This window comes from Euwallacea fornicatus, chromosome 28 (genome assembly GCF_040115645.1).
Source record: "Euwallacea fornicatus isolate EFF26 chromosome 28, ASM4011564v1, whole genome shotgun sequence".
Taxonomy (NCBI): Eukaryota; Metazoa; Arthropoda; class Insecta; order Coleoptera; family Curculionidae; genus Euwallacea; species Euwallacea fornicatus.
In genome coordinates, this window is record NC_089568.1 from 189,107 (window position 1) to 203,657 (window position 14,551).

The 14,551-nt window shown below is 32.6% G+C and overlaps 3 protein-coding genes across 3 annotated transcripts in view; all 3 read right to left on the reverse strand.

Annotated features, from left to right (window-relative positions):
* LOC136347328 (uncharacterized) overlaps window positions 1-14,551 on the reverse strand; it is a 194,006-nt gene that overhangs the window by 33,388 nt on the left and 146,067 nt on the right. The gene's annotated exons all lie outside the window — the stretch shown is intronic.
* The window catches only part of LOC136347333 (uncharacterized), a 35,638-nt gene that overhangs the window by 9,435 nt on the left and 11,652 nt on the right, over window positions 1-14,551 (reverse strand). The window lies entirely within an intron of this gene.
* LOC136347432 (tigger transposable element-derived protein 6-like) lies at window positions 1,756-3,365 on the reverse strand. The gene is made up of 3 exons (XM_066297423.1): window positions 3,265-3,365; window positions 2,399-3,211; window positions 1,756-2,353 (listed from the first exon to the last, which is right to left on the reverse strand). Exons 1-3 carry the CDS (start codon window positions 3,363-3,365, stop codon window positions 1,756-1,758), a joined length of 1,512 nt encoding a protein of 503 aa, XP_066153520.1.

A 14,551-nucleotide genomic window follows, 5' to 3' on the forward strand; every position in this document is an offset into this window, starting at 1 on the left:
GTCGAGCTGATTAATTTATTCATTTTTGAAGGCATTTTGAGCTCATTTACAAAAGTTATTGAGATTCAAAACTTAAAAAGTCGAAAAAAGTTATGTGTTTGAGCCCATAAATTACTTATTATCTAGAAAACTCGCCAAGTTGCAATGAATCCTTATTAGTCCTATTAAAGTGCTCTCCGAGGTGATGCTTTGATTCAAAGGTTCAAAGTTTGAAAAGTCAGAAAAGATTAGTGTTTTCGCACGTGAATTACTCTTTATCTGGAAAACTAAACAAGAGACAATCAAACCGAATGAGTCATATTAAAGAGCAGTTCCAGCTGATTCATTTAAGTCATTGATGACGAAATTTGAACTTCATTTGCCGAAGATATTTATTTTCTGTTAAAGAAAAATCCTTCGTAACGTTTTAATAAAATGTTTATTAAACTAATGTACGGCGTGAAAGCTTAGAGATAACTGACTTTATTGAACTAATAGGAAGGAAAATGAAATCAAAACTCATTAGCATAATGCTGATTAAGCAAACACACAAATCTATCACCTGTATGGGGCGTTCTGCAGAAAAACGATGTTGGTCTTAAAGCTAGCTTTAAAGATGCTGAAAATGATTTTCATATGAATATGATGAAATTTCATAAATGATTATTTATTGTAGTCCTAACACTCCAATTATATGGCTATTTACGAGTGGTAAAGTAATATGACCACCCCATAAGTCTTATTACTTTATAGACGTAAACAGATAAATCTATAGGCGAACGTTACGTTTAGGAAATCATAATTTGACTTAGGCTAACATTCGAGATGCCGGAAGAGTCTCAAATCTCATATATATTAATTAATTGAAGTCATAACATAACATAAACAGATTTCTTAATGATTGTATTTTTTGGTATAAGGAAGGGTTCGAAAAATATAGTTACTTCTTAAGTCTGGAAGAGTCGAGTTGGTTAGTGTGTTCAGATCGTAACTTCTTAAATAATAAATTATTTCTTATAAATAATTATTTTTTCATTACGATCGCGATCCATCCTTAAAATTCTCCCACTTATATGAAATTTGTTTCAGCAGTTAACAAACAAAATAAAACTTATCATACTTAAGTAAATTTGCAATCTACATTGTGTATTATTATACCAGTTACATAAACCTATTAGATACAGTTTATGATATTTGTTCAGTATTTTCCCTTTTTTGTATTTTTTGTTTTGTTATCGAATATGTTGGTGTGTCTCGATGCTGCACCAACAGTTTATGTTAAGAAGACATTAATTTTATTTATAGGAACGCCCGATTTTAATTGCGGGCCGCGTCGCCGGCAATAACTATGTTCAATGATCCTTGACGTAAAACTCACGATGAACGTGGACTGGATTGTTACGTTTGAAGGACCACCCTGAACTTGCAGTATCAGGGACACTGTTTTCTGGTTCCAATTAATTAACACCCCGTTTAACAACAACAACAATTTATTGAACTACTGCTAATTAATTTTACACCAGACGAGTTAGGACTAACTGACAACGAGCCACTTTATAAATTTTGTGGTTCAGTTAAGTCCCTGCGTGTGCATTCAAAGTATATACAGTGAAACCTCTCATAAGCGGACATCGTTGGTTTCAGCTTTTTTGTCCGCTAGTGGGAGATGTCCGCTTGTGGGAAGGGTGGAAATGCAAATTAAAAAGAATATTGCATATTTTTTATGGTTTTAAAAAACTAAAGTAAAATAAATTAGAATTTAGCATACCAGGTTACTTAAGAGTTAAAAAAATCTACAATCTTTGATTGTTTCATTGTTTTTTGTTTTTCCTTGAGTAAACAACATTGAAAATGGGATTCTACACTTTTAAGTTTTTGAAATGCCACAAAATCGTCCTGTGCAAATATTTTTAAGTCTTCAATCACTTTCAGGGCTTCACTATAAGATTTTATTGAAGAAATTTCAGTGATTATAATTTCTTCCTCATCATTTTCTTGCCTATCTTGCTCACGCTCTTCTGAAAGTTCGTAATCAATGTTGCATTGTTCTTCTGTAAAAATTGCTTCGTCTATGTTTACATATTCTGACGGTCCTACAGTGCTACAGACTTCTTTGCAGTTTCTTATAAGACTCGCCAAAAGTGACAAAGGTAGGAAGTCTTCTTGCTCATATTGTTCTTCAGAGGCAGATAAAGAACTTTCATTTTTCTTAAATCCAGCTTTAGCAAAACAGTTTTTGATAGTGGCTTGGGACACATTATTCCAAGCCCTATGTACAAAATACAAAGCTTCCAGAATATTTATAGATTTAGCCAATTCTGAAGCAGATAAAGCACCATCTACTTTAGTTAAAACATGTTTTAAAATTAAGTCTCTATAAAAGAATTTAACATTTTTAATTATGCCTTAGTCTAAAGGCTGACACACCGATGTACAATTGGGGGGTAAAAAACATATTTTTATATTTTCTAAATTAAGGTCCCGAGGATGTGAACCGGCATTATCCAAAAATAAAAGTATTTTTCTATTCTGGATCCTCATTCTTCTGTCCATATCTAAAAGCCATTCCTTCATTATTTCACGGGTCATCCATGCTTTGGAATTTGACTTCCATGTAGCTGGCAAATCTTTGATAGGAACATTTTTAAGTGCGCGTGGACGGGCAGCTTTTCCAATGACCAATAACTTTTCTTTTTCTCCAGCCATACTAACACAGAATAAAATAGTGAGCTTGTCTTTTGACATCTTGTTACCGACACATTTTTCAGATTTAAGTGCCAATGTTTTGTCTGGTAATGCTCGGAAATATAAACCGCTTTCATCTGCATTGTAAATGTCTTGTGGTCTGTATCCCAGAAAAAGAGATGGCAACTTTTGCAAAAATTCACTGACATCTTGAGGGTTAACATCTGCCGACTCGCCAGATATAGATTTAAAACTTATATTGTGCCTTTTTCTCCATTTTTCTAGCCAACCATTAGAAGCACTGAATTGTTCGTATTTCAACTTGCAGGCTATTTCTTTAGCTTTAGCTTTTATCAGTGATCCTGATATTGGAATGTTCTGGCTTCTTATTCGAGAGAACCAATCCAGACATTCTTTATCAATTTTCTGTGGAACATTTTTTAATCTATTAAGTTTTTGTCCTAAACTATCACCAGATTGCCACATTTTACGAAATTTCTCTTTTTTTTGTAAAATTTCTGCTGCCTGGGATTTTCCTATTTTAAACCTTAAAAAATAAACAAAAAAAATATTTCAACCAAATTTTTGTTACTAACTTACTTCTCTGCCAACTTTCGTACAGATAAATTATCCTTTTCAGCAATATTTATAAGTTCTATTTTTTCTTTTAAAGTTATAAATCTTTTTTTAGGAGGTGCCATGATGTGCTTCTTTTCTTGCCACACTACGTAATAAAAACTAAAATCGTCTTTATTAAGAACCAAAGAAAGGGGAAGCCCCGACATTCATTGTAACAGCAAATAACGTAACTAAAATAATATGTGTTTTATTTTTGGCCGGTCTTCAGAGTTTCACGTCCAGTTGTGGGAGGTTTTTTGTCACTGCAGGGAAAATTTTAGTGTCCATGTCCGTCCGATGGAGGTGTCCGCTCATGGGAGATTCTTTTATATAGAAAAAAGGTCTTAACCTTACAGTTTCAAGGAAATTGTCCGGTTATGGGAGGTGTCCGTTTGTGAGGAGTGTCCGCAAAGAGAGGTTTCACTGTATATATATTTTTTAATATATTTCCCGAAAAATGTATTTTAAACGTTTGGTTCGAATCACTCGTTAAAAAAGAAAAAGCCCCGCAATCTTCCTTCCCAGATCTTAAGGACCAAAATGCCAGAACCTCCAGGCAGAGGCGTGCTGCCTTCCCGAGCCAACTTTCACACATCTGGTACATATTTTCAAGAAATGTTACCGTTAGTCGGGTACTTTTACGAAGCACTTCTATTAGGATATACGATATGCTTTCTTAACTTTTCGTAAATATATCCCAATTTTTAGTGCCGCAAAAGGGAACGAACGTATCCCCCCGCACTAAATGGCCCTTTCACTTCTTGAGGTGGTTTGTTTATTAAAGAATGCTGGGAAATAATTTGCGGGACAGAGGCGTAACTTGAGGTCTTAAAATACAAATTAATCTACTTATTATTTAAATGGGCCTACGTCTTAACAAACTAAGAGGAACCATTGTCCGGTAAAAACGTTAGGTGCTATGGTGACTCATGGCTGAATAGCCATGATTGCCATGCTTATCCAGGGTACACTTATTAACAGCGTATCCACAGTTTATTATTTTTAAGCCACATAAATATATGTAAGATTTACGGTTCAAGGGTGAAGAGAAAAACAATTTTCAGAGCACTTCTTTATTCTCCGTGAACCAAAAATGGAATCCCGATACAACCCGGTATCCGTACACAGAACACATCCCCTCTTTTCGAGAGAACCGATAAGATGGAAGGGCTGTCCATTCCTTTTCCCACGGGTACCAAACCCCTAAACGTCATTCTCACCTATGCCAAAGGAATTTATAAACAACCCTCTCTTCCCACGCTAATCTGGGGAAGTTTGGTACCAAAAGCTTGTACCACTTTCAGATAATGCCAATTAATGGTCTTAACATAAACAAGAATTGTGAAGAGATTCGTGACAGCCCTTTTACCATTTTCTCGCACTTATCTTGGGAGGAATTTAGAGCCAGAACCCCATGATATTTTCAGATAATTGATTAATTGTTTCAACATGGACAAGGAATGCTCACATATACATAGGAGATTTTAATATACTTTGAACAGTTTAACCGATAAGTTGTGGCTGGTACTGAAGCTAGCTATTTTTTTTTTTTAATCATTAAATACACCAAGTATTTAACATGGTCCTTCGAGCCGGATTAATTAATTTTAAAAAAAATGGTCGCTAGAAAAATAGTGAAATAAATTTGGAAGAAGTTAATAAGTGCAGTAGTAAGCCAAGGCGGACAGAAGTGTGAAGTACGGGTTGCAAATAAAACACCCAAGTGTCCAGTTGGTCCAGCATCGGCTTTGCAGCACAGAAAACAGAAGTAGAACGCAAAGGGTGAAGTTCCTGAGTGAGTAATTCTCTTCCTTTTTACATTTTTTCCCTCATTGTGTATTTCATTATTGCCTCATTGCAACTAATAAGCATAATTATTCATTTATAAAGGTATATAAGTAACCGGTGGCACATTGCTAATCATAAAATGCACGGATTTAAAAGGCAAAGGGGTTCTGTAAAGTCTAGTTTAACCCATTTTTCAAAGTATATTGACCAGAATTTTCATGATAACGCAAATATATCGCAACAATTAATCATAGAATTAGAAACTCGTGTAATGTACCACGATGTTAGGGAGGAAATAAAATTGCTTTAGGTCTGTTGCTACTGTTCGGTTGAAAAGAAGAAGTAACTTCTTATCCCCGGGGTCCGTATTTATATCTTTTCTTATTAATTAAAGGGTGGCTTGTACTGATACGTTAAGTTCTAGAAAGATTTGGTGAGGGACCTTTGGACCGACTTAATTACTATTGATAGACAAACAATGTTTTGTTGGTAGGTACACTACACAGCTTCAATGTCGTGAAATACCAAAGAGGGGCTGCTATCGAACTGGCAGACGTAATCGTAAGAATATATCAGGGCGCCGTTATGGCATTTGAAGACGAAAATGGGAAAGGGTTTTTCAATCTAAAGGACATCGATATAACGAAGTTTGATAACGGTGAATCGGACGACGATTCCAGTAGGAATAGTTTCATTGATGATACTCATAATGTTTGAAAATAAATTCAACAAATTATTTCGTGATAGTCGTATAATCTTCTTATCTAATCTACGTGAAGTTTTTCGCGATCGACCTAAACTTTTCTTGGGTTTCATAGTTCCTTCACGTTTAAAATGATTTATAATTCGTGAAACTGTCGTTTTTCTAAATAGTAATCGACTTACAATAAAGTTTTGCTTGGCAACCTCATTAAGTAGCTGTAGTATTCTCTCTTGCAAATTACTAAAAACGGCAACACCTTAAGGCATACTAATATATGTTTCAATTGCAAACAAATTGGAATTTCCATTAAAAATTTTTTTAGAAAAAATGATTAAAAAAATTCGGTTTCGACCATTTTGTCCAGGCTGAAAACTAAATTTCTCTGTAGATTTACCTGTTTACATACATAGTTCAAAGCCAATTATATTTGGAATATACTCGTATTACCAATTGTATACTAATTATAACGTAGTAATCTAGAGTGTTTACCTATAAAATTTTAAAAAAATATTTGAAATTTTGAAAGAGTTCCAACCTTTTTTTCCAATACTCCATCCTTTATCGTTCTTTCAAATTTAACAGGTTCTTTTCGAATAAAAAATCCGCATTTCATACTTGTACACATCGTAATATGCATATATAGCTCTTCCAGTTTTCGAGTTCTATAGTATAAGTTCTATAGCTTATAATACGAAGTCCTAATGTTGATATTCTCAAAGATGTGAAAATTTCTCAGAAATAAATATCATCCGCTAGGTTTAATAGAGCCATAGTATGGATAACATGCTTCATCAAAACATTTTCAAAATCAGTTTTATCGAAATCACCGATTTTTTTTCCAACATTTTTTTGGCAATATAGAATATTTTACATACTGTTTGCATTGTTTGTAATCATTATAAACGTTATTACTATGAACTCTTTTCAGATGTGAAATAAAATTTGATGAAGATTTTGTTCTCGATATTAAAATTTTTTCCCGTAAACATTTTCTACATTGGGCTATATTTTTGTGGAAATAAATTTTTCTTTAACAAATTTTGAAAAAAGTTCTATCCACAACTGAAATAGTTACAGTGCCCTTAGATGTCGAGGGTTGACTTTTTACTTCTTCATCGGACGAATTGATTCTTTCATCATCGACATCAGTTTCTACAGACACATTGGTTAAAATGCTTACTGAAGCCATAGACATAGATTCATCGAAATCCATTTTTGTTTGATTTTCCTCTAATTTAAATTTAAAAAAAAAAAAAAAAATGTAATAAATAAGTAGTAAAATAAGAAAAAGTACAAATCGTCAACAAATTAACGTAATAAATAAATTATTTGATTAGGTAATTACCGAAATTTTTGTAAAAATTTAAAACACAATGAACTCATGCACGGGACGGGCGTACTAAAGTGAATGTTACTATACAGGGTGTTTGGTTTACCGATACACATCCGAAAGAGGGTGAAATGTAAGATGATTGTGAACGTATTTGACCATATACATATACTATTATACAAAGTGTCACGCATTTCCAGATATCGACACTTTTCCGAATTTTACCAAATTTGCCGTTTACTTCTGTATAAGTTACAACAAAAATTTAATAGAACATTTGTTGCGACTATCGGTTTTCGCATAAACTTGAATATGTATTTTATCGATATCAAACATGTAGTAGTATCTGCATATGAAAAAAAATTGTGATGCTTTAAAATTTCATAAATGAATTTCTCTAATGTCAAACCTTGACTTTGTAAGTAAATAAAGAGAAACATGCAAATGGAAGAGTCGTTCAAATATCTTTAAAAACCTCCTTGACTTGATTGCTCTTTCGAATGATGTATTGAAAGGCGCATAAAATTATATTTTAAAGTAGTATGAGATCAACATTCTCTAGTATTCTACTTGTTTAAAAATCGTATATAGAAAATTATAGGAAGAATAAAAATACCAACCATGGTAAAATTTTTTCGCAGTACAATTCGAACCATCATTAAAAACTATAATAATCATCGAGGAAATACAAGCAATAAAGCAAGATCTGGTCGCCCAAGAAAATGAAATGAAAGAGATGTGTGATCACTTTTAAAAAGAGTTTCTTCAGCACCCGAAACAAGTGCTCCAAAACTTGCTATAGAGATTAAAAATGATATCGGAAAGACTGTTAGTGATGATACAGTAAGACGTATATTGCGATCAAATAACTATCAAAGAAGAAAACTATTTATATCTTCAGCAAACAGATAGAAAAGACTAGAGGGTGATAATAATCACTTAAACAAACGCTTCAAGTTTTAGAAAACCGTACTATTTAGCAATAAAAGTAAATTTAACATTTTTGGATGTGACGGACAGGGTAAAGTATGGAAAAGGTAATTAAAGAGCTCACACTTCAAAATTTAGTGTCGTTTATTAAATATTGAGGAGGTAACGTCATGGTTTGAGTATCAATATCAGCGGCCGAGATTGGAAAATTAGTTTTCATTGATAATAAATACCACGAACCATCTACAATGTTTAAAAATATCGTAAGACAATTTGATTCAATTAGTCAAAAAACTGAAGTTTGGCGATCGTTGAATATTTCAACAAAACAATGATCCTAAACATACAGTTCGGGCTGTTCGTGAATCAATTTTATATAATGTATCTGAAAAATTGCACACACCTCCTCAGTCGCCTGATTTGAACCCTATAGAACACCTATGGGATGCATTAGAAAGAAAGACTAAAAGATTAAAAATAATTAAGAACATTAAAACGCGCTTTACAAACTTCGTGGGCAAAAAGACCCTCTGACGTTACAGAAAATTTAATTCAATACCAAAACGTTTTGAAGCAGAGTTTGACTCAAATAGAGGGAAATATTAAATACAAACTAATAGATAAATTATATTTAAAAGTGTATGTAGACTTTTGTGGGCTAGAAATTCTTGATTTTTAATTTTTATTTACACAGGAATGTAAATAAATAATTTTTTTTAATATTTATGTATTGTTACATAACTAACAAAAGAAAATGCATTCACTAATTTATTAGTTATATACAATTTACAGAGTGTATGTAGACATTTGAGACTGACTGTACGAACACCCCTTCGATTTCGACGTTTGATATACTGTAAATCGTTCAAACAAATTGAACACTTCATATTAGCACGCCACTGCTGTAGGGGGTATTTACGTTTTTCAAGTGATTAATTTTTCCTATTTTTATCAAATAATTCTAGAAATCTTTGAATCTATAATGTATTATCAGTAATATAACGTTAAAAATAGGATTTATGGTAATTTTCAATAACTCATTTGGAATTGAGTCTTGTGTAAACGAGGAATTTAAAGCGTATACGTTTCACAATACGAATGCAATGGAGATTGTTGGATTGACACTATGGTTAAAACCACAGTGTCAATCTTAATAAGGAGTAAGGAGTGAAAGGTTCTTTATGTAAGGGAACCCTTATAGAAAAATGACGGGTTCCCAACGTACGGTCATCCCAGGGCAATTTACTAAGACACCGTAATGCGTAGGCGTAGGCGTAGGCGTAGGCGTAGCCTAAGGGGGTATTACAACACTCATAAGGTGTTAATAGTGGTCGGAGTTACAAAAATAAAAACCTCTGCTGGCACTCGTACATCCAGAAGATGATATCGGGTGATACCACTTGTGGAAATCACAATTTTCATGATAGTTTTATTTATTGCAAACCATCTTAAACCACCTTCGAATATCAAACAAATATCGTCGATAATACGGCCTATAGAACAAAACACGCAGTATAAACTATATATAGATCCATTCGAGGCTTACTAACGGAAATAAATTGAAAAAAAGGATCGACAGGTAGAGAGGCAGAGAACTAAATCGATTCAGGGGCATAAAATACGGCGATGTTGGAAAGGTACCTACAGTATACAACAGTTCTATTCGTACACCTGCATTTTTAATGTAAAAGACTCTCTAAATGCTTTTAAATTTATTTTTAACAATATTTATTTCATTATTGTGATCAATAAATATGTTGTGAACAATTATATAATGTTCATGAATTTTTATCTTCTAATCTACCATAGATAATTAATTAAATTTACAAAAATGTATTTACTACGTGCAACACTTCTGTTCGTACAGTTGATTAGAAAGGGAGCTAAATGTTAGTAAAAAAATATAAAAACAACCTAAAAGAGTCGAAAAACAAGACGAAATGAGTTTGAACAATGAAATATGCAACAAAAATATAAGGAGAACGATGAGTAATCCTATCTAAATTTAGTGAATTAGTAGATTGGGAATACAATATGCTTCAATTCGTGTTTTTTCAATCAGAGGCGAATCGATTTTTGAATTGCCGATATAAAATCTCAACTTCAAGAAAGGTATAACGGTAAGAAATTCTCAATACTAAAAACTTAATTTTAAAACTGCATTTAAATTATAAAACTGTCGAACGATCGATAATATACCTAATAAATAGTGTACTGATGTTATTCCGTATATCGATATCGATGTATCGATTCGTATCGAATACATTTCTACTACTACTTTACTTCTGTGATTCTGACTGAATCTTTCTTTGATCCCGGCCGGCGAGGCGGTAAGGTTGAAACGATAGCGGCTTAAGTCTTGTTAATGACTGTGTGAGATTTTAAGGTAATTATTACAAATTAATTTACTGCTAAATACTTAAAACAGCTATTAATATTAAAATGTTATTCGTGCTGTAGGTAATGGAAATAAATTTCTAGTACCAGTCCTCAGGGACATTATAATTGATAAAGATTTTCTACCCAGGCACCACTTGAACGTTTTTCATACTTCCTGCTTAAAATAGTTCACCTTAATAGTCCCACTACTCTTAACTATATTTTCCTCGTACCACATGAAATGTAAATTAATAATATGTTAATGAGTGGAATATGCGATGTAGTGATTTGCAAACCTCATTATTTTTTCATATAAGTGCCTATGAGTCATGTATTCTGGGCATTGAAGTCTTCATTTCTCTTCTATCTATCAATCTTCACGAATTACATATATCCGGATTTTCTGAGTGATTTTTCCTTGGGTTTTTGGAAAATTTCAGGACATTCTGTCGGCAATGGTGATAATGTCAAGACATTCAAAATAAAAAAGTCACCATTAGTGTTCCATTTGATATAGGTCAGGTCACAATTAGATTTCTTCCGAATAACACGTTATCCTTTCTTTTGATCCAAATAATTGGAACTGTTATTAAAGTGCTACTTATACTTTACTATGTAGTCAGAAAAAAAAAATGTTTAGCCCTAAGCAACATTAAAGTTGACAAATGTTTACTATCCGAGCACCACTTAAATATGTATATATTTTCCATGTTTTGTGGTCGAAATCATACACCGTCATTACTTCACTGCTATAACGTTATTTAGGAGAGGCATCATGTAAAATGGTAATTTATAATATATATATGTATTTATAAGTAGAGTGTGCAATATAGTGATTTGCAAATCTTCTTGTTTTCCTCGAAGTATTCTATTATATATTCCGAGCACTGGGTTCTTTATTTTAAAAAATAAAGAACCCAGTGCTCCATTCACCTCGAGGATTTTTATATATTTTGACTTTTGCGAACATGTTTGAGTTTTTAGTGAATTCCAAGAGGTTCGGCCAGAAGTGACAATAATATTTAGGGATCCGACCAAAGTAATAATATTACCATTAATGGTTCATTTGAAAAAGCTGATAATTGTGCGGTTGAAATTTCTCGGGAATGAGATTTTACCTTTTTTTTTGGGTTGAATACATTTTTTTTTTGCTTGAAACGGTCTTTTAGCCACTTGATAAGGACTGAACAGTCTTTTTGTTGGAGTTGGCTTATATTTAAGTGAAAATAGTCACGTTGGATATTGATAATTGTAAACTTTAAAAATATTGTTAAATAAGTGATTGAACAAAATCAAAAGAACAACATTGTAAAGTTTTGAAGTTTGAAATAGAACATCCATCCATATGTTATTCTTGCATTAGTTCAGTCTTTTCATTTTGATTTTGAAATTATCAGGTTTTGTAATAGGTGTGTAATGTGCAATATACATATTAAGGTAAAACAATGTTACCTTGATAACGGTAATTTTTATAATTTTACACAGCAAATTTTTATACCTACAATTGACAAAGAATTTAAATTGAAGTCAAATACACATTTCTGTGAAATGAAACTCATGGGCTATTATAAAGCTTCGTTAAGCATTATTAAGGTTTTAGGTGTATTATTATTTTGATGATGAAACAGATCCATGTAAAGAGCTTAGCACAAATCAGCTGGCAATGAATAACTTAATTTTTAGGTTCACATAAAGTCAAAATTTCTAATATTTCATTTATACTGTATATTTTTATTAACTCAATTAAAGGAATGGTGCCTTAATTCATTCTTTTCCATTTACTGCTTGCAGTCTCTATGAAGACTGATTTGTTTCTTTTAACTGAACATTGACATTATTTATTTATTTATGCTGCTTAACGACTACTTTTGTATAATGTAATATGGAAAAGTTGATTACTTATTAAAAAATACATTTTTTAATTACCGAAAAAATTTACACGTCATTCTAAACATAATCAAAAATGAAAATTAAAGTTTGCAGATTCAGATAATATTTTATGTATTTTCCAAAAAGTCACAAAAGTATTGGTAAATGAGTGCTTAGAAAAAATAAATAAAAATTACCGTTTAACTTCTATCGCTATTTACAGTATAGTCGTTATAATAAGAATACAAAAAATCATTGGAAAGTCCAATCTACCGGAAATGTTGACAATCTGACCAAAAATTCATTTTTTTTTGTTTTTTTTTTTTTCAATAACCGATGTAGATACGAAAAAACTACAAGATCTTAAACAGTTTATTAATAAAATTAAGAAGTCATCGTGTATTGTAGCATTTACCATCCACGCATTGCTAAATGGTCAGAGAGAAAAGAGGCCCCGACCACTGAAAAAATATCATTCTATAGATTAACAAAATTATTTGACTTGATCAATGATGTAAGTTCTCCGTCATAAACTATATTACAAATTTTAACCAACTATCTCAAAAACTACAGAAGCTGTAAAGAAAAACCTGACTTTTTTTAAAATTTAAACACCCTGTAGATTGGTAACGAAGCTTTCGCGATCCTACGTTTATATGACATTTTAGTCGTGAAATGAGCCAAAGAATTACCCCCTTTCGTATGTACATCTTCGGTGATGGGGATTAAAAGAAAAAAACTGTTATTACTAATGATCAACTATTTCTGATATGCACGGTCCGACAGATAATAGAAGAGTGTCTTATTATATCAGGACGCAAAAAAAAAATATCAAGCATCGCTCCAGACACCCATACATCGAACCTGGTGTGATTATATAATCCTGGAGGGACTAGACCAAACATATCTATCTAAAATATGTGTCTTATGGAAGTGGTGATACCTTCATAAATTTTGCCTTATAAAAGAAAGCATTATCCAACAGTACACGATAATTAGGAACACCCCGTATAATTATATATATGTTTACAAATATGACAAATTCTTTAATGAAAAATATGATATTATTTTAATTTGGTCTTGTTTAATAAAAACCGTTGCCACAATCGCTTTTTCATATACATGTAAGATTCTATGTCCAAGGGTGGAGATGAAAAAAACAATTCTCAGAGCACTTCTTTATTCTTCGCGAACCAAAAATGGAATCCCGATACAACCCGGTATCCATATACAGCACACATCCCCTCTTTTTGAGAGAACCGATAAAATGGAAGGGCTGTCCACCCTTTTTCCCACGGGTACCAAACCCCTAAACGTTATTCTCACCTACGCTAAAGGAATTTGTAAACAACCCTCTCTTCCCACGCTAATCCGGGGAATAGCTTGGTAGGGAATTCATGATAGCCCTTTTACCATTTTCTCGCACTTATCTTGGGAGGAATTTAGAGCCAGAGCCCCGTGATACTTTCAGATAATTGATTAATAGTTTCAACATGGACAGAGAATGCTCACATACATATTTAGGATAATTATTTCAGTAACGATTAAAACATTTTGTTTAATCCATTCCGTTGCTACTTTTAGAGCTTGAATTGCGTCGGAGTGTGAAACCTTATTAAGTAGTTCTTCTTGGATTTCACCATCACTTTTTTGAGAGTCATTATCGGTGTTACATTTGCCTTCCAGATTTAAATCTTCTACTATTGCGTCTTCATTCTATTCTTTCACATTAAAAATTGTACATTTAAAGGGTACTATAGCTTGTAGAAGCACGATAGTCTCTTCTAGGGCATTATAAAGACTTTTTCTTCATCGAAATGCTGCTTTATAATAGACAACGCCAAATCGTTTTTATCAACCGCATTAGTTTTTGTTTTTGTATTTTGCTAGTATTTCATAATAGTTTGAAGGACATAACTTTTTCCGTGAAACTGTCAAATTAATAACTGCATCTCATAAAGTAAATTTCTTCAAAGCTTCTCCCATTGTATCGTCTACAGCGACGATGGAACTCAGAATACTGTTTCTGTAGTACAGTTTTATAAGCCTTGGTATATTCTGATCCATAGGTTGGTTTAGAGGGGTGACGCTTGGTGGCACGAAGATTACAAAAAACATCCGTCACTTTTTCAATTCTTTAATGGCTGGATGCTATGGGGCATTCTCTAACAGTAATCAAGTTTTTTCAGGGAGATTTTAAGACTTTAAGAAACACTTAACCTGAAATTAATTTAGTATCCGGAAAGGCGTATACTATACATATAGAATTA

Excerpts from the sequence above, each read along its gene's own strand:
- LOC136347432 (XM_066297423.1), bottom strand. The coding sequence starts at position 3,365 with ATGGCACCTCCTAAAAAAAGATTTATAACTTTAAAAGAAAAAATAGAA. Across the intron at positions 3,212-3,264 it reads GTACGAAAGTTGGCAGAGAA|GTTTAAAATAGGAAAATCCC; the intron begins GTAAGTTAGTAA and ends TTATTTTTTAAG. Across the intron at positions 2,354-2,398 it reads AATTGTACATCGGTGTGTCA|AGACTTAATTTTAAAACATG; the intron begins GCCTTTAGACTA and ends ATTCTTTTATAG.